This window comes from Cherax quadricarinatus, chromosome 27 (assembly GCF_038502225.1).
Source record: "Cherax quadricarinatus isolate ZL_2023a chromosome 27, ASM3850222v1, whole genome shotgun sequence".
Lineage (NCBI taxonomy): Eukaryota > Metazoa > Arthropoda > Malacostraca > Decapoda > Parastacidae > Cherax > Cherax quadricarinatus.
Genome location: NC_091318.1, coordinates 25763629 through 25784069, shown reverse-complemented (window position 1 = coordinate 25784069; position 20441 = coordinate 25763629). Strand labels below are relative to the sequence as shown.

General features: G+C 35.0%; 1 protein-coding gene across 1 annotated transcript in view; it reads left to right on the top strand.

Moving 5' to 3' along the window:
* The first annotated feature begins 413 nt into the window (after positions 1-413).
* Positions 414-20441, top strand: part of LOC128691132 (SLIT-ROBO Rho GTPase-activating protein 1) — a 609659-nt gene continuing 589631 nt past the window's right edge. The window contains exon 1 of the mRNA XM_070089119.1: positions 414-613. Coding sequence (XP_069945220.1) covers positions 518-613 — 96 coding nt within the window. The 5' untranslated portion in view covers positions 414-517. The remainder of the gene's footprint in view (positions 614-20441) is intronic.

Sequence of the window (20441 nt, the reverse complement as noted above, 5' to 3'; positions counted from 1 at the left end):
AGTATGGCCACCGGCTTAAGACTGACCACAGGCACCCGCATCTCCCACTTGTTACCGAGTTTAACAGCCTTTCAAATACCTTCATTCTCCCCTCTGTTGCACCCTGGGAAGACTATAGTGCCTCGTCGGCCCTGATATTTGTTGCTTCAGAACTCTGCTTGAAGAAGATTAATGGATTATACAAGTGGTGATCTATCACGGTGTTTCAGTGATCAAAATCAGTGTCGATTTCAAAGTGATTGAAAATTTTCATTAGCAACATCTGATTTAATTTTTATATAATATAATGTGAGAATTTACCATATAGAACATATAATTAAATAAAGATTTATTATGCTAGAGGTCTGTATAAAAAAACGAATAGCCTGACAAAGTCAATAAAAATGATATTGATCTAGTCACATGAATTGTATTAACTTGTGTTGTTTTTGACGCACATAAAGTGCAAATTTAACTAAAAGTTTCGCCCATCGGTTCATTATCTTATTTATGTGGAGGAAGCAGATGTTTGTTCACAATGATGCATTCACAGTTCAGCCCAAACAGGCGATCAATGATAGTGATCTTCCCCAAGGTGCAGGAACCTGGCTCACCCACTACCTTAGGTGTTAAGGTAAGTCACATGTTATTATCACGTAATTTAATATGGTAGGCTACCTCTACCGTATATGTATATCAAGGAGTCAACATTTGACGTGAACCATATTAAAAATTTAAGATTTTTAATGAAGCCGCACTTCAGCAACATTAAGTGAAATATAAATGTATATATATACTGTATATATATATATATATATATAATATATATATACTGTATATATATATATATATATAATATATATATATACTGTATATATATATATATATATATATATATATATATATATATATATATATATATATATATATATATATATATATATATATATATATATATATTATACATATATATATATATATATTATATATATATATATATATATATATATATATATATATATATATATATATATATATATATATATATATTATATATATATATATATTATATATATATATATATATATATTATATATATATATATATATATATATATATATATATATATATATATATATATATATATATATATGTGTGTGTGTGTGTGTGTGTGTGTGTGTGTGTGCAAAAACAACCACTGTGAAAGAATAGAGAAATTCAAATGATAATGTGAGTAGTCACGAAGGCGCTTGGAATTTCTCTATTCTTTCACAGTAGCAGTAGTTGTTTTGCATATTCTGAAATCACCTGTTTCCAGGACTTAAGTCCTGGAAATAGGAAGTACAATGCCTGCACTCTAAAGGAGGGGTTCGGGATATTAGCAGTTTGGAGGGATATGCTGTGTATCTTTATAGGTATATGCTTCTAAGCTGTTGTGTTCTTTTTAGAGCACCTCTGCAAAAACAGTGATTATGTGTGAGTGAGGTGAAAGTGTTGAATGATGATGAAAGTATTTTCTTTTTGGGGATTTTCTTTCTTTTTTGAGTCACCCTGCCTCGGTGGGAGACGGCCGACTTGTTAAAGTATATATATATATATATATATATATATATATATATATATATATATATATATATATATATATATATATATATATATATATATATATATATATATATATTTAATAAATGTATGGAAGAGGGTAAGGGGAGGGGCTTGGCAAGGGGGTTTGGAGTTAAAAGAAAAAGAATCACACAGAAAGTGGGGGGTTTTGCCAGCCCCCTTTTTTGCTGATGACACTGTCCCTTTGGGGGGGATTCTAAGGGGGCAGAGATTGGTGGGATGAATTTGGGGTTTAAAAGAAAAAAATTTAAAAGGGAATACGGGGAAAGAGAAGGGTTAATGGGGAAAAAAAAAGTTTAAAGGTGATGAAAGATTGAATTTTTGGGTTTGGGAAGGGAGGGGAGTATGGGGGGAGGTGAATGTTTTTAGATATTTGGGGGGGAGGGTTGGGGCGGGAGGGGCCAAAGGAAAGATAGGGAATCATGAAATTGATGAGGGAAAAGAGTGAGTGGTATTTGGGAGCCTGTGGAAAAAAAGAACTTTTTCCTGGGGGCAAAGGGGGGAATGTGATGAGGGGAAAGTTTACCAACGCCTTATAGGGGTGTGAAGGGGTGATGAATGTTAAAAGGTGAGGAGAAGGCTGGAGGCAGGGAGATGTCATGTCTAGGCAATGTGTTTTTAAATAAATGCAGAGAATTGTATTTTGGGAAAGGGGTTGAGGGGGGGATTCCCAAAAACTGTTGCCCCGGGAGGGCTGGGGGAAGGGGGTTGTTGAGGTTTGGGGAATGAGAGAGAATGGGAGGAAACAGAAGGGACTTAAGATGATCGGGTTTTAGGGGAAAGGGGAAGGGGGGTAGGGGTCCCCGGGAAGGGTTGGAGGGGGGAAAAGGGGGTTTTTTGGTGGGGGGGTTTGACTTCCAGCAGGAAAGGACCCAGTTTGATAGGAGGAATGGAGACAAAGGGTTTTTAAATACTTGAGGGCTGTTGGAGGGGAGCAAAGAACATTTATGGGGATTCAGGGAAACTGGCAGGGGACTTGAGTCCTGGGGGAGGGAAGAAGCACTGCACTCTGAAGGGGGGGGTGAAGTTGCATTTTAAAAAACCAGGTAAAGAAATTTTCCCAAGACAGTGATGGAGTGAATGATGGTGAAATTTTTTTTCCCACCCCTCCCTTTGGGGGGAATTTTTGGGGAAAAATAAAAAAAAAATATATATATTTTTAATATATATATATATATATATATATATATATATATATATATATATATATATATATATATATTTTTCCCCAAACAAGTTTTTTTAAAGGTAAGTTATGCTCAGGGTTTAAAAGGTTTTGATTTTTAATTTATTTTTTTTTTTAAATTCCAGTGATTTAAATCACTTTTTTGTTAATTGATTAGCTTTTCCCTGTTTTTAGCTGCCCTATCTGAATGCCAGGTCTTGTTTTCCCCCATTGTTACCCCCTCAGTGGCCCCAGCCTCTAAAAAAGGTTTTCAACTCCTGCGGGCCCTGTCCTTCCCAAATTTTGGGAACACCCTTTTATTTGGCTTTAGCCCTGTTTTGGGGGACATTTTTGCCCCTGAAGAACATTTTTTTTTACAAATGGGATGCGCTAAACAGGGGGGGGATCATAAAAACTGGGGAATATGAGGTAATAAAGGGAAGGGGGAGGAGAACCCTAAATTTGCATCGGGGAGCATTTTTTCACCAGTGCCAAGACCCCTCTCTCTTCCCCCCTTCCTTTCTTGCGGGGTCCCTGAGAATGAGGAGCAAAAACCCTTATTTTCATTTCTATTTATTGGTAAATAAACAGATGAAATAGGGAATCTTCTTTTTTATTAACCAAGCAGAAAGTTTGTTTTCGTTTGTATTAATAAAGCCCATCATATGGGTTTCCCAAATATAACTGGTATTTCTGTCTCTCTTCACTGTACTTTATTTGCCATATTTCAATGGTATTTTGTATAAGAACATTTTAAAAAGAACACGGTAGGGCTTTTATCATATTAAGGAAATATTAAGGGAAACTTTGGGTTCCCACCCCGCCCCAGTGACGCCCACCCGGGGGGTTTGTTCCACCATCTATAACTCTGTTGCCAAACAAACAATTTCAAATTCTTTTTTAAATCTAAATTTATCCAAAGTGAATCCACTGATGGGGTCATGTTAGGGGGTTTGAAACTTTATTTTTTATCCGGGCAATTTGTTTTTGTTTTCCATTCAGTCATATCCCCCCCCTAACTCTTAGACTTTTTCCAAAAGCAAGTTCAGTGCCTTTAAAAATTTTGAATGAAAGGTTTCTGATACATGGGATAAATTCTTTCCCCTTTTCTTTTTTTTGGGCAACGTCCACCTGTAATCTGGAAACTAGAATGGGCTAATACAATCTGAATGAGGCCATATCAACGGGAAATGGTTTAAATATTTCCCCAAACAGTCTTTTCTTTTTCACCGGTTTTATATTTCATACCATTATTTTCCGTTTTTTTATGATGTCAGCATTAATACCATTACCAACCCTCCACCCTACTACCTTCTCCGGGGTCTCTGGTTCCTTTCCCCCGATGTTATCAACATTACTGTATTGTCTGTATTATTCCCGTTTTTCAACAAATGTTTCCCTTCTTTAAAGGGTGATGAGAAAAAGATTACAATGTGATTTGGGTTTTTAGGTCGATAAACCAGGGGTCGTTTTTCCCCCTGACCTTTAAAAAATCCACGCGGGGGGCGGGTTTTTTTCCCGCTGCCAAACAAAAAATTACCAGTGACCAGACGTCCCGCCTCATTGTTTTCTGCCACCTCTGCCATCAATACTAAAAACGTGTGTTTTGACATCCCCCTTTGGGTTTTTGATGCTCCGGGCCCCCTCCCCCCCAAACTGTCTCACCAATGCTTCCAAAACCCCTGCCATCTTCCCCCTTTTTTTATTCCTGGGCCCTATCTAAAGTCTTCTTCATTTTTTTTTTTTCTTGTTATACATTTTATATTTATCTGGGTTTTTTCCCTTTATTAATTTTTTTTCCCCTTATATCAGTTATCATTGTTTTTTTTTTCACCACCTTTTTTAATATTTTTTTCCCCGCTCCTTTTTTCTTGGGTATAGCCTTTTTTGTTCCTTTTACCTTTTCCCCTTATTTATTTCTGTTCTCTTTTGGGGCTTTATACCCTGGTGTTTTTCCGTTAGTATATTTACGTGTTTATTTTTCATCATTTATTTATAACATTGATTCGGGAGCTTTTTTCCCCCGCTTTCATATTTACGGTGTTGCCGGGCCGCTTCTTTCCTTTATGGTTACCGCCGCAGCTCGTTCAAAAGTCTGCCCCGCTGTCTTTTCTGTTTTCCCCGTTTGTATGCTTTTTAAACAACGCCTGCCTGCTCGCCTCCCCCCCCTGCTCGCCCCCGCCCCCCCCTCCGTCCCCCCCCCCCCCCCCCCCCACCTTCGACCCAAACGACCCGGTCATTCCAAAAATTTTGATTAAATTAATTATTAAAAACGATTGAGCACCCCATTAGTTTTGGGAGACGAGACGAGGGAAAAGCGCACAGAGGTGATATCCAGGGGGATGAAACCGATTTTCCAGCGGGAATGGGGGTGAATTTTGGAAGGCACTATTTGTTACAGCGGGCTTTTAGCCCAGGAAGCTAAAACCCAGAGACTCAGAGCAACCCCAGGGAGCTGGGATGTATATAATTTTTTACACCTGCAGTCCCTGCTCACTCAGAAAAAGGGGAATTAGTCGATCAAGGGTTGCCCCAGGAAGGGGATAAGGCCTGCATGGCATGCTAAAGGATTTCCTGTTAAACCTCTTGGGTTAATCCCAAAGGAAATTAAAAGGTATTTTTTTTTCCAACCCCCAAACTAGAGTTCTGTTGTTTTTTGCACATTGCAGCAAAAAAAATATATTAGAAAACGCCTAAAACGTTTAAAACGGGAAAAATTTTTCATTTTTTTTTATTAAAAAAAAGTGACCCCAGCCCCCTACAAATATTTTCTTCTCTTTTAAATAAAATTTTTAAAACTAATGTTTTTAAAGTGACAGGTTAAAAAAAAAACGACCGTTAGGCTAACAGGCCTTTTTAATTAAATTTAAAGAACTTAATAAAAATTTTTGGTTAATAACTGCGGATATGTTTTACGAGGAATTGGAGATTTTCCTTTCCCCTCGGGCAAACCACCCCTAAATGTCCCTGACGCTGTATGACCCGGGGGTTGACCCGTCTCATTAGTAATTAATTAGTTGAATTTCGCTCCATCTCCCCCCTCACCCCTTTTTTCCCCTTCTTGCCTATCTCTCTTTCATACTTTCCCCCTTGCGCTCTTTTTATCTGCCCTTTCCCCCTTTCTCTTCAGCCACACCCCCAAAAATTTCCACCCAATTTCAAAGATCCCAGACAATTTTTCCTTTGAATTGAAGTGGGAGGAGCAGGCAATCTTTTTGTGATAGTTTTTCCCCCCCCTCCCTCTTCCACATTCTTCTGTCTCTCCCACACACACCTGAATAAAGAAAAGTTTTAAAATAACTAAGAATCCTAGAGACCGGTGGGGGGCCCGGGACAAACTATTCAACAGGCAAAGAAATGCACTAGCAAAGAAGAACAAAAAAAAAGAGATGCATCGAGTTAGAAAAGCTTTCAGGAGAAGGAATTTAAAAAATATATTTTTAAACTCGAGTAGATTATAAAAGGTTGTTTGGGGGATGGGGTTTGAAGTCAGTCGACTTCTATGATCATTAGATGCATGTAATTTTTTACCACGAAAATTTAATTCTAAATAGAGATGCAAAAAATTTAGTATCTTTTTGCATATATAAAAGTAAAGGTTAAAGGGATCAAACGAGAAAAAGAAAATTTAAATCAGATTGGGGGGAAGGAGATAGAAAAATAATTTTCAAATTTGGGGTAGATTTCTGATGGGGTTTATGGGAAAGAGGAAAACCCCAGAATTTAAAGAAGGAAAAGTGGTGGCATTAGTACCGGGAGACAAAGAACGAATTATGGAGACAAAAAAGAGAAAGAGAGATATGGGACCAAAACTCTTTTTGGGGTGAAGCATGGGGTTTTGAATGTTAGGGGGGAGGAGGCTGAAATAAGCCGGCAAGGGGAATTTTTAATAAATTGAGAATTTAGTATAGAAATTAGAGGTGGAGTTTAAAAATATTATTCAGAAGGGGGAAGGGTTTTTTAGGGGATTTGTCATTTAGGAGGATGGGGCAAATAGGATGACTTGAGGGTATAATCTGAAATGGAGGAAAGGAGGAGTAAGGGTCATCCAGAACGGAAGGAGGGGGGGGCAAAAAAGGGGTAGGAAAAGGGGGGACATACAGGGGTGTAAATTTTGGGGGGAGACGAATGGTTTTTGGGCTTGAGAGCGTTTGGGGGTGAGAATAAAAATTTGTAAGGGGTTAGGAAAGGGTTTTGAAAATATAAAAAATATATATATATATATATATATATATATATATATATATATATATATATATATATATATATAATATATATATATATTTTCAATAATTAAAACAAAAAAGAACTATTTTAAATAAGTCCCTTTTTTGGAAATTTTTCCTTTATAAAGGGAAAAAATATTACTGTGTTTGTTTATTTTAAAAATTATTGAAAAAAAATTAAAATAATTTTGGTTTAAAATAAAAAAAATTTGTTTTTAAAAATTAAAGTTAGGATTTTTAAACTTTTTCTTCCCAAAAATTTTTTAACAAACTTTTAATAAAATATTTTAAAACAAAGAAAAACAAAAAAGGGATTTGTTAATGAGTTCTTTTACTTTTTGTTTAGTTTTAAAAGGGACACATAATATATAATAAAAATATATATATATTTATTTTTATATATATATATATATATAATATATTTTATTTATAATATGTAAAAGCGAATATGTAAAACTGTCAATTAGCAAGAACTCATTTAAAAATTTAAATCCTTTCGGGAAATTTTTTTTATACTTTTAAAAAGAATTTTTTTCTTTTAATGTTAATGTAAAAATTTTTTAAATTTTTGCACTAAAAAGAACCCCAAAAAAATTTACCTAACCTTTATTATAACAAGAAAAATTTTAGCCAAACCAAACTAAATATACTTTAAAATATTTTAAAATTTAATAAAAACAAACACAGAAAATTTTTTTAGTTAAGAATGATTTTTAAAGGGAAAAAATTGGGGTACACAAATTTTTCTTGTCCTATATGGCAAGATGAGTTGCTTTTTTTAACTAAGATCGCAAGTTTTGGGCCTTTTTCGGCAAAGAATATATATATTTTTTATTATTTTTTTTTTTATCACACTGCCCGATTCCCCCCCCAAAGGGAGGGGGGCCCGAAAGAAAACCTTTTTCCATCATTCACTCCCTCAATTTCTGCCCAGAAGGGTGCTTTTAACTACAGTTTTTAAACTCAACAAACACACACACACACACACACACCAAAATAAACATAAAAAATACTGGGCGGAATAGAGAGGTAAAAAATGGAAATTCCCGAGATGGGGCAAGACACAAGAGGTCACAATTTAAGTTGAAGACCCCGGGGTGAATCAAAAGGGTGTTAGGGAAAATTTTTCATCATAGAGGTTAGGCCGGAATGCCAGGGAAAATGATGTGGGTGGGGGCAGGAACCAAAATAGTTTTACAAGGGTATGATAAAAGCCCCGGGGAGGGAGAGAGAGGAATTGTAGCACCAAGGGAAAAGGTGGGGGAGGGGGCTGTGACTGACCCCCGCAAAAACCCCAAATAGGAGTACAAATTTGGGAGTACACACACACACAAAAAACACACATATATATATATATATATATATATATATATATATATATATATATATAATATTTTTATATAAAAACAACTTTACCCCCGGTTAGCGTAAAAGGGGAAATATAATATATATATATTATATAATATATTATATATATATATATATACTTTTCTTGATTACCTATTTTAAATTCACCTAGTTGAGGTTGAAAATGAGTCCAAGCCCCGGGCCCCCCTTTCCCCCCAAAACCGGGGTCACTCCCCGAACCATGGGGCTTTATCATACTCTCTCCCAAAGAAATGTTAGATCCTGACTCACCACATCGTTTCCCAACTTTTCCCATTTCCTGACTACCTTTGGGGGGAAGAAATACCCCCAACACCCCCTTTGATTCATTTTGTGTCCCCCTTTCCAACCCCCCCCTTTTTGTTACTGTGTCCAGTCCGGGAAACATCCTGTCTTTGTCCCCCTTTTGTAAACCCCCAGTATTTTTTTAAGTCAATATGCCCCCTATTCTCCGGGTCCCCCAAAAACCCGGTTGTTTTCCCTCAAACCTCCCCCTAAAGGGACATCCCTCTTAGCTCGGGGGGAGGGGGCCCCCCAGTAAAACCTTGCATTTTTATTTTCCCTTTCTGATTAGGTGGGGTTTTCCCCCATTTGCTCCCCCTTTTTGTGGGGGGGGGGGGCCAAAGCCCAGCTCCGGCCCCCGGCCTTTTCACCCCGGTTGCTCCCGGGACCTCTCTCTCCCGCCCATGAGCTTTATCAAACCCCTCCTTTAAAAATGTGTATGGTTCCCCGCCTCTACTACGTCATTTTCGGTTTTTCCACTGCCTTACAATCCCCAAGGGCTGAAGAAATATTTTTAAATTCTCTGACTCATTTGGTTTTTCAACTTCCAAGGGGCCCCTTTTTTCCCCTTTTGCCCCCCTGGAAAAATCCTGTCTTTTTCCACCTTGGGCTATTCCACGCAGTATTTTATAAAAGGTTTTATGTCTCCCGACCCCCTGTCCTCCATGTCGTCAGGCCGATTTTCAATCTTTCTTTCCCGGACACCCCTTTTTTCCTGGGGAAAAACCTTGTCAAAAACCTTTTTACTTTTCTAAATTTCTTTACGTGCTTTATCAAGTGGGTTTTTAAAAAGGGGCCATACCCAGATGGCCTGACATAAGGTTTTAATGTCTGAACGATTCTTAAGGTATCGGAAGTGTTCTCAGGTTGCCAGGCGCCCATGCTGCAGCAGTTATCGTGATGTGTTTCGGAGACATGCTCGGATACTCCCCAAAAGATCTTTCTCCCTGAGTAGGTTTGGGTCTTTGGCCACCTAGCCTATACTGGTCTGTGGTCTTCTTCCCCTTTCCCCCATCTTATGACTTTTTTGTGAATATATATATATATATATATATATATATATATATATATATATATATATATATATATATATATATATATATATATATATATATATATATCATGCCGAATATGTAAAACTGATCAATTAGCAAGAACTCATTTAAAATTAAGTCCTTTCTAAAATTTTCTCTTATATGTTTAAATACATATTTTTTTCATTAATGTTAATGTAAAAATTTGTAATTTTGCACCAAAAGAATCTTAGAAAACTTACCTAACCTTATTATAACAAGAACAATTTATTTTAGCCTAACCCAACTAAATATATTTTAGATTTATTTACAATAATTTAACACTAAACAAACACAGTGAAATATATTTTTTTCGTTAGGTTCAGAATGATTTTGGCGAAATTATTGCATACACAAATTTTCACTTGTCCTATATGGCAAGATGAGCGTCGCTATTTAAGCCAAGATCGCAAGTTCTGCCTATTCGGCACGACATATATATATATATATATATATATATATATATATATATATATATATATATATATATATATATATATATATATATATATATATATATAATATGATGGGGTCCACCTCTGGTGTAAATTGTGGGACCCATAGCCTCGGAGAAGTGGATAAAAAGGCTTCAAGGAAGAATATTTGGATTTCTTCCTGAAGCCATTTGAATATTCCACTTCCCCTACCACCCCATCTTTTAAACTATTTTTTTTTTTTTTTTTTTTTTTTTTTTTTTTTTTACCAATAGGAATATTTTATTACATAATATGGCACAGAAGATTTAAGAGATACATTGTTGATATAAAGGTGGCATATACGGTACATGTTGTTACGTGTGTATCACCGATTATAAGGCGAAAATCTCATCCAGCTCCTCAGAGCTGGGGCGTGTGCCCAAAATGCAGCATGCATTACCCCTTTGAACAGCCGCACTGAGCCGCTGGAACAGAAAACTAGCTGCCCTGGGATCCCTAGTTACCCTGATGAGTCTTTTTCCCAGCTCCTTAAGGAAATTAGATGCACTCTTTCCCCATGAGCCAAGGGTCTCTGAGCCTATGGGAACAAACATATAATGATGGGCAAGTTCTCCATATTTTCTAGACTTTTGGGACTCCCTAAAGCTGGCAGCTGCCCCTCCTTCCTCCCTGGTGTATTGGAGATAGGTATCAGCCAAGGTAGATGCACATGTATAGTCCCACACCACCTGCTTCCCATCTGTCCAGGCTTGAAGGGTGATACCATCTGGACGCTTCTGGCTGCCATCAGATCTGCATAGTTGGGGTGGCTCCCTCACTGCTGGGCATCCAGCTGTTGTGAGGCTCCTCTTGATAATGTTATTATATATATATATATATATATATATTATATATATATATATATATATATATATATATATAGTAATATATATATATAAATATATATATATATATATTATATATATATATATGTCGTGCCGAATAAGCAGAACTTGCGATCTTGGCTTAAATAGCAACGCTCATCTTGCAATATAGGACAATTGAAAATTTGTGTATGCAATAATTTCGCCAAAATCATTCTGAACCTAACGAAAAATATGTATTTCACCGTGTTTGTTTAGTATTAAATTATTGTAAACAAATCTAAAATATATTTAGTTGGGTTAGGCTAAAATAAATTGCGCTTGTTATAATAAGGTTAGGTAAGTTTTCTAAGTTCCTTTTGGTGCAAAATTATAAATTTTTACATCAACATTAATGAAAAAAATATATCTTTAAACGTATAAGAGAAAATTTTAGAAAGGACTTAATTTTAAACGAGTTCTTGCTAATTGACCAGTTTTACATATTCGGCACGACATATATATATATATATATATATATATATATATATATATATATATATATATATATATATATATATATATATATATATTCTGATATATACGCTTCAGTATATATACTGAGATGTACACCACACGGTGTATATAGTGTGATACACACCACTCGCTATATGTACACCGTGACGTAACATTTTCATGGGTGTATCTGGTGTTTACTGCGTCGTTGTCTCTCCTCTGCCTCATCAGATGACCATGTTAAGGGCTCACAAAGTTACTGTTATTTCCTCATCACGCTGCTTTACCCTGGCAAAAACATCTCTTGTGTGTTTTGTTATTCTGGTGCTTTATTAAGCCAATTGTTTCATGTAAGATACTTGAATATTTTTAAATTTGCATAACAGTTTACATGTTCATATTATTCCCATTTTGTCAAAAATTAAGAATAAAATAAATAGTGGCCAGCATGGGAGGGGGGGGTCCCGGTAATCCAGCGGAAGGTCTCGGTCAAATGACCAACGGCTCCAGCTGCGGGTCATCATATGATTGAGACCCGCGTCGGAAACATGTGTTGTTTGCTGACAAACCTTACCTAACTTGGCCTTTCTCTCAGAGTATATATGCTGAGAGTCTAATTTAATCCCTATTTTAATTGATTTAAATACTTTTGTCTGGTGGGGAAATGGTTATCTTCAGTCTTAATGATCCTCATATAGTCAATAAATACCTTAAACCCCATTAACTGATCATCCATAGGAAGTAATCAAGTTTGATCTAAGGAAAGAGAGATCACATAGCCACTTTTGTTTTTATCTACCAGTTGAATTTAATGGCTAAGTGTGTATGTATACTAAAACTTTGTTACTCAATGGAGGCTTGATCCTCCGCCCATGTAACTGAGAAAGTGGTGGAGGTTTAGTACTCCGTCAGTGTAAGCAAGGGAGTGGTGGAGGCTCTGTTCTCCGTCCTTGTAACTGAAGTAGCAGTGCAGGAGCGAGTCAGTAGCGTGGCAGGTGTGAGGCGGCAATGTTACCCACTGCGTCACTGAATATGAAAGGGACTTCCAACAATGACTTCTCAAGCACACTGGATGTCACACGCCAGCCGCTGCTCGAAATAACTCTTGATGGAATCCCCAGTGAGCCTCGGGTGCTCGCCAGAGATAGAAGCACGTAGCAACTCTACCTACCAGTCTATCTCTTCATGAAACAATTTAATGAAATTGCTTCACATCTCTACCTGAAGCTGACTTCTCATGTTATTGTATTTAATTATCATTATTATTATCGTACTTTCAAGAGAAAAATCACAATTAGAAACAATACATGATAATCTACACCATGAAGATCCTTGAGAGACTGGTCCCCACACAGAGAACTCAGTAAGCATAAGGGACCACGACTCATTAGCACCTTCCCCTCGTGCATACAAGGGGATTACCAACAGACCATCTTCAGGAGGGAACTTGCAAGATAATCAGTTCCTGACCAGCCAATCGGGTTGTGGTGCATACATCGGACCGCGGGTGGTGAACATAAACAGCTTGATCGATCATATATGTATATATATATATATATATATATATATATATATATATATATATATATATATATATATATATATATATATATATGTCGTGCCGAATATGTAAAACTGGTCAGTTAGCAAGAACTCATTAAAATTAAGTCCTTTCTAAAATTTTATCTTATACGTTTAAAGATATATTTTTTTTATTAATGTTAATGTAAAAACATTTAATTTTGCACCAAAAGAATCTTAGAGAACTTACCTAACCTTATTATAAAAAGAGCAATTTATTTCAGCCTAATCCAACTAAATATATTTTAGATTTGTTTACAATAATTTAATACTAAACAAATACGGTGAAATATATTTTTTTCGTTAGGTTCAGAATGAGTTTGGCGAAATTATTGCACACACAAATTTTCACTTGTCCTATATGGCAAGATGAGCGTTGCTATTTAAGACAAGATCGCAAGTTCTGCCTATTCGGCACGACATATATATATATATATATATATATATATATATATATATATATATATATCTATATATATATATATATATATATATATATATATATGCAATAAGATCACAGTGAACAGGTGATTTCAAAATATGCAAAACAACCACTCTGAAAGAATAGAGAAATTCCAAGCGCTTTCGTGACTACTCACATTATCAAGGAACTATGAAAGTGAAGCATCCAAGGAAGCTATATAAGGGGTCCGGCCAGCACCTCACTATCAGATCCCACAACGGTTAAACACGTGACGCGCGGCGAGCCAACTTGGATAGGTCCTTTGCACAACTCACCCCCAAGAAAATTTAAAAATTATTTGTCCAGTGTATTATTAAATTCTTCCCAAATTCTATTAATTATAAATGGATCTAATTTATATAAACCAAAGGAAATATTCATATTATTGTCAAAACTGCTTTTTATGAAACAAGATTCAATTATATTCCTGTCGACCATGGACTTGCTTGATACTACTTTCTCAACTTTTTGAAAATCAATTGGATGGTTAAAATCTCTTACATGAATAAATAGAGCGTTGGAATCTTGTCCAGTTCTAATGCTATATTTATGTTGTTTTAATCTTAGTTCGAGATTTTTACCAGTTTGACCGTAATAAACTTTATCGCAAATTTTACAAGGAATCTTATAGACACATCCATCAGCATTTTGGGGGGAATTCTTTATCAAAAGTTTTTTTTACTGTATCAAGATTTTTGAATACAACTTTAATATTAAAATTCTTAAGAAGAGAAGGCATATCAACCAAGTTTTCATGGTAAGGGAGAACCAACATATTCTTAGTTGAATAAGGCTGGTTGCCCCTTTTTGGATTATAAAAAGTGTTTCTAGCAACTTTAAAAGATTTATCAATTACATTTCTTGGGTATTTTAAATCATTACCTATTTCATAAATTTTGGATATTTCCTCATCTATGAACTCAGGACTACAAATTCGTAAAGCTCTCAAAAACATTGATGAGAAAACAGACAGTTTGACTCTATCTTGATGCGAGGAATAATAGTGGACATAGGAACAGTTATTTGTAGGTTTTCTGTAAATTTTAAATTTGAATTCATTATTACCCTTAATAATTAAAACATCTAGAAAAGGCAATGAGTTATTTTCTTCAAACTCAACAGTAAAGTTTATAGAATGGGCTAAGCTATTTAATTTTCCAAGAAAATGGTGTATATCTACATTTTTGGGCATAAGACACAAAATATCATCAACATATCTGAACCATTTAGCTCTATTAGGGAGGATTGTGTTAAGCAACCTTGTTTCAAAAAATTCCATGTATAGGTTACTAAGAACAGGTGAAAGAGGATTTCCCATTGCCATACCAAACTTCTGAGTGTAAAACTTATCATTAAATACAAATTTTGCATCAACAATGCAAAGTTTAATAAGTTTAATGATAGTAGGAACTGGCAATGGTAAATCATAGTTAACGAGTTCTTCAGATAAGAAACTTAATAAATCATCAACAGGAACTTTCGTAAACAAGGAAGTAACATCAAAACTAACCATGTTAAAATCATTTAAGTCAGTCAAGGAGCTTAATTTATCAACCAAGTCTATGTTGTTTTTAACATTAAAGTTAGAAATTTTGCCAACAATAGGGCTCAAAATATCAACAAGCCATTTGGATAATTTATATGAAGCTGATCCTATGGAGCTAATAATTGGTCTGACTGGATTCCCTGGTTTGTGTGTTTTTATTAGTCCATACATGTAAGGTAAAGATGGATTAGTGGAAGTAAATTGTTTGACTAATTCATCTTTGCCTTTCAGTAGAAGTTTTATTGTTTTATTGAAATTGCTGTTAACGGTTTCTAGGGGATTTTTCCTAAGTTTAGAATAGGTTTCAGTATCATCTAAGAGATTATTCATTTTTCCTTGGTAATCATTTTCTTTCATAATTACTATTGCATTTATTTTGTCTGCTTTAGTAAGGCGCAAATTTTTATTGTTATTAAGTGTATCATAAGACTTAAAGAATCTTTGAGGGCAATTGGGAATGTTTGGTTTTAACATAGAGCTATATACCATTCCTTTACTAATATTAATTTCATCAGAGGATAAATCAGAAAATTTTTCAAAGTTACAAAAGGCTTTTGCAATTTCAACATTATTAATTTTTTTTGAAGTTGCAAAACTTAGGCCAAAACCTAGAGCAGCAGTTGTATGTTTGTCTAAAATTTCATCTGAAAATTAGACATTTTAATTGAAAATAGTGATTGGACAAAGCATGCTAATAACAATTTTGTAATTAACTTATCAGATGAAATTTTAGACAAACATACAACTGCTGCTCTAGGTTTTGGCCTAAGTTTTGCAACTTCAAAAAAACTTAATAATGTTGAAATTGCAAAAGCCTTTTGTAACTTTGAAAAATTTTCTGATTTATCCTCTGATGAAATTAATATTAGTAAAGGAATGGTATATAGCTCTATGTTAAAACCAAACATTCCCAATTGCCCTCAAAGATTCTTTAAGTCTTATGATACACTTAATAACAATAAAAATTTGCGCCTTACTAAAGCAGACAAAATAAATGTAATAGTAATTTTGAAAGAAAATGATTACCAAGAAAAAATGAATAATCTCTTAGATGATACTGAAACCTATTCTAAACTTAGGAAAAATCCCCTAGAAACCGTTAACAGCAATTTCAATAAAACAATAAAACTTCTACTGAAAGGCAAAGATGAATTAGTCAAACAATTTACTTCCACTAATCCATCTTTGCCTTACATGTATGGACTAATAAAAACACACAAACCAGGGAATCCAGTCAGACCAATTATTAGCTCCATAGGATCAGTTTCATATAAATTATCCAAATGGCTTGTTGATATTTTGAGCCCTATTGTTGGCAAAATTTCTAACTTTAATGTTAAAAACAACATAGACTTGGTTGATAAATTAAGCTCCTTGACTGACTTAAATGATTTTAACATGGTTAGTTTTGATGTTACTTCCTTGTTTACGAAAGTTCCTGTTGATGATTTATTAAGTTTCTTATCTGAAGAACTCGTTAACTATGATTTACCATTGCCAGTTCCTACTATCATTAAACTTATTAAACTTTGCATTGTTGATGCAAAATTTGTATTTAATGATAAGTTTTACACTCAGAAGTTTGGTATGGCAATGGGAAATCCTCTTTCACCTGTTCTTAGTAACCTATACATGGAATTTTTTGAAACAAGGTTGCTTAACACAATCCTCCCTAATAGAGCTAAATGGTTCAGATATGTTGATGATATTTTGTGTCTTATGCCCAAAAATGTAGATATACACCATTTTCTTGGAAAATTAAATAGCTTAGCCCATTCTATAAACTTTACTGTTGAGTTTGAAGAAAATAACTCATTGCCTTTTCTAGATGTTTTAATTATTAAGGGTAATAATGAATTCAAATTTAAAATTTACAGAAAACCTACAAATAACTGTTCCTATGTCCACTATTATTCCTCGCATCAAGATAGAGTCAAACTGTCTGTTTTCTCATCAGTGTTTTTGAGAGCTTTACGAATTTGTAGTCCTGAGTTCATAGATGAGGAAATATCCAAAATTTATGAAATAGGTAATGATTTAAAATACCCAAGAAATGTAATTGATAAATCTTTTAAAGTTGCTAGAAACACTTTTTATAATCCAAAAAGGGGCAACCAGCCTTATTCAACTAAGAATATGTTGGTTCTCCCTTACCATGAAAACTTGGTTGATATGTCTTCTCTTCTTAAGAATTTTAATATTAAAGTTGTATTCAAAATTCTTGATACAGTAAAAAAACTTTTGATAAAGAATTCCCCCCTAAATGCTGATGGATGTGTCTATAAGATTCCTTGTAAAATTTGCGATAAAGTTTATTACGGTCAAACTGGTAAAAATCTCGAACTAAGATTAAAACAACATAAATATAGCATTAGAACTGGACAAGATTCCAACGCTCTATTTATTCATGTAAGAGATTTTAACCATCCAATTGATTTTCAAAAAGTTGAGAAAGTAATATCAAGCAAGTCCATGGTCGACAGGAATATAATTGAATCTTGTTTCATAAAAAGCAGTTTTGACAATAATATGAATATTTCCTTTGGTTTATATAAATTAGATCCATTTATAATTAATAGAATTTGGGAAGAATTTAATAATACACTGGACAAATAATTTTTAAATTTTCTTGGGTAGAATAGCTTGGGGGTGAGTTGTGCAAAGGACCTATCCAAGTTGGCTCGCCGCGCGTCACGTGTTTAACCGTTGTGGGATCTGATAGTGAGGTGCTGGCCGGACCCCTTATATAGCTTCCTTGGATGCTTCACTTTCATAGTTCCTTGATAATGTGAGTAGTCACGAAAGCGCTTGGAATTTCTCTATTCTTTCAGAGTGGTTGTTTTGCATATTATATATATATATATATATATATATATATATGTCGTGCCGAATATGTAAAACTGGCCAATTAGCAAGAACTCATTTAAAATAAAGTATTTTCTAAAATTTTCTCTTATACGTTTTAAGATATATTTTTTCATTAATACTGATGTAAAAATTTGTAATTTTGCACCAAAAGAATCTTAGAAAACATACCTAACTTTATAATAACAAGAGCAATTTATTTTAGCCTAACCCAACTAAATATATTTTATATAAGCTTACAATAATTTAATAATAAAGAAACACAACGAAATATATTTTTTTCGTTAGATTCAGAATGATTTTGGCGAAATTATTGCATACACAAATTTTCGTTTGTCCTATATGGCAAGATGAGCGTTGCTATTTAATATATATAATAATATATATAATAATATAATGAAAATAAGGGAATTAAGATAAGTATTGCATAAGAGGGAATACTTCATTAGCTGGCCTCTTTGTTTACATTCCAACTGGCTGTTTTTCCCAGACGAGAATCTTTAAAAATAAACCATTTTCAGTATCGTTTATTCCCAAGAGCGGTGTTTTTAATGTCGTCTCTGTAAGAACAGGACGAAAGTATGCGTCTCTCCAGTAAACTATTTTTTTCAAAAAAAAGTTGGCTATAATTGTGTATTGTAGGGAGGTTCGTAAAGAGGCAAGAAATGCAGGAAGCATCCTACCTCTGGTGACCTGAGCCTCGTCGACCCCCACGCACCACTATCTTTTGAGAGAGAAAAGACAAGAAATTAGAGGGAGAGGGAGAAGGAGCGAAAGTGAAGGAGGGTGAGACAAGAAAAAGGAGAGGAAGAGCGAGAGAAAGAGAAGGGACGTGAGAGAGATGAAGGTTAGTGTGAGAGAGGCGAGAAGCAGGAGAGACGGAAGAAGGAAAGTGAGAGATAATGAAAGAAAAGTAGAGGGAGAAAGGCGAGAAGGGGAATGAGGAGAGATGGAGACTAGAGGAAGAACTACTAATGGTGAAAAGGAAGGATGAGAAAGGGAAAGTGAGAAAGGAGAGAGAGGGAAGCAGCTGGAAAAGGATGGAAAGAAGAAACAGCTAGAAAAAAAGAGAGAATGAAGAACTGAAGAGAGAGAGAGAGAGAGAAGAAATGAAGAGCTAGAAAGGGAGACAGAGGACGGAGTGAGAGAAGGTGGATCACTATCACTACATTTAGTGTACTACTGATGCATTATCCATTTGATAATTTAACTTTATAGAACAATACAAAATAATGTAGCCTAATATTACAACGCTAAACACTGAAAAGAGAGCCTTACCCTGTCATAATTGTAGTAAATTGTACACTGAGGACCCTCCAGACTTACCGCTTCTCCATGGATATCCTAATAATAATAATAATAATAATAATAATAATAATAATAGTAATAATAATAATAATAATAATAGTAATAATAATAGTAGTAGTAATAATAATAATAATACTTTCAGGCTAAGTTGGTATGGTAGTTAACTTGCTGTTTTAAGGCCGCCGGTTCGGTTCCCAGTACTCTTTTCCTCAGTCTAAACTGCATGCTTATTGCTGGTAGGTTCTTAAACCGAGGAATTAATGCTACCTTCCCCTTCCTTGGATCAAACCTCATTGCCTCCCATTTCCCAGGCGTTGCATGACGTCTAGGGGTTTAACGTTTGCTTAAAAATTCTGTAATTACATATAGAGAGGCATATCTTCGTCCCACTGGAAAAATCTTATCAAAACCTTTGCATATTTAATGGATATATATTTTTAATTAAAGTGATGTGAAACTGACGAGGCTTGAGGATAATATGACGTCACAAACTTGAAAAAATTAATTGCTTCATTAGTTAGGAAAATATTTTTTTTATCTGACGGCTATGTAAATATTTCCTCATCATTTATTTAGCGTTTGTTGCCTGTGATTGTTTTCCCTCCACCAGAAGAGTCCTCCACCAGAAGAGTCATTGTTTTTCCTCCACCAGAAGAGTCATTGTTTTTCCTCCACCAGAAGAGTCGTTGTTTTTTCCACCAGAAGAGTCGTTGTTTTTCCTCCACCAGAAGAGTCATTGTTTTTCCTCCACCAGAAGAGTCATTGTTTTTCCTCCACCAGAAGAGTCATTGTTTTTCCTCCACCAGAAGAGTCATTGTTTTTCCTCCACCAGAAGAGTCATTGTTTTTCCTCCACCAGAAGAGTCGTTGTTTTTCCTCCACCAGAAGATTCGTTGTTTTTCCTCCACCAGAAGAGTCGTTGTTTTTCCTCCTCCAGAAGAGTCGTTGTTTTTCCTCCACCAGAAGAGTCGTTGTTTTTCCTCCACCAGAAGAGTCGTTGTTTTTCCTCCACCAGAAGAGTCGTTGTTTTTCCTCCACCAGAAGAGTCGTTGTTTTTCCTCAACCAGAAGAGTCATTGTTTTTCCTCCACCAGAAGAGTCGTTGTTTTTCCTCCACCAGAAGAGTCGTTGTTTTTCCTCAACCAGAAGAG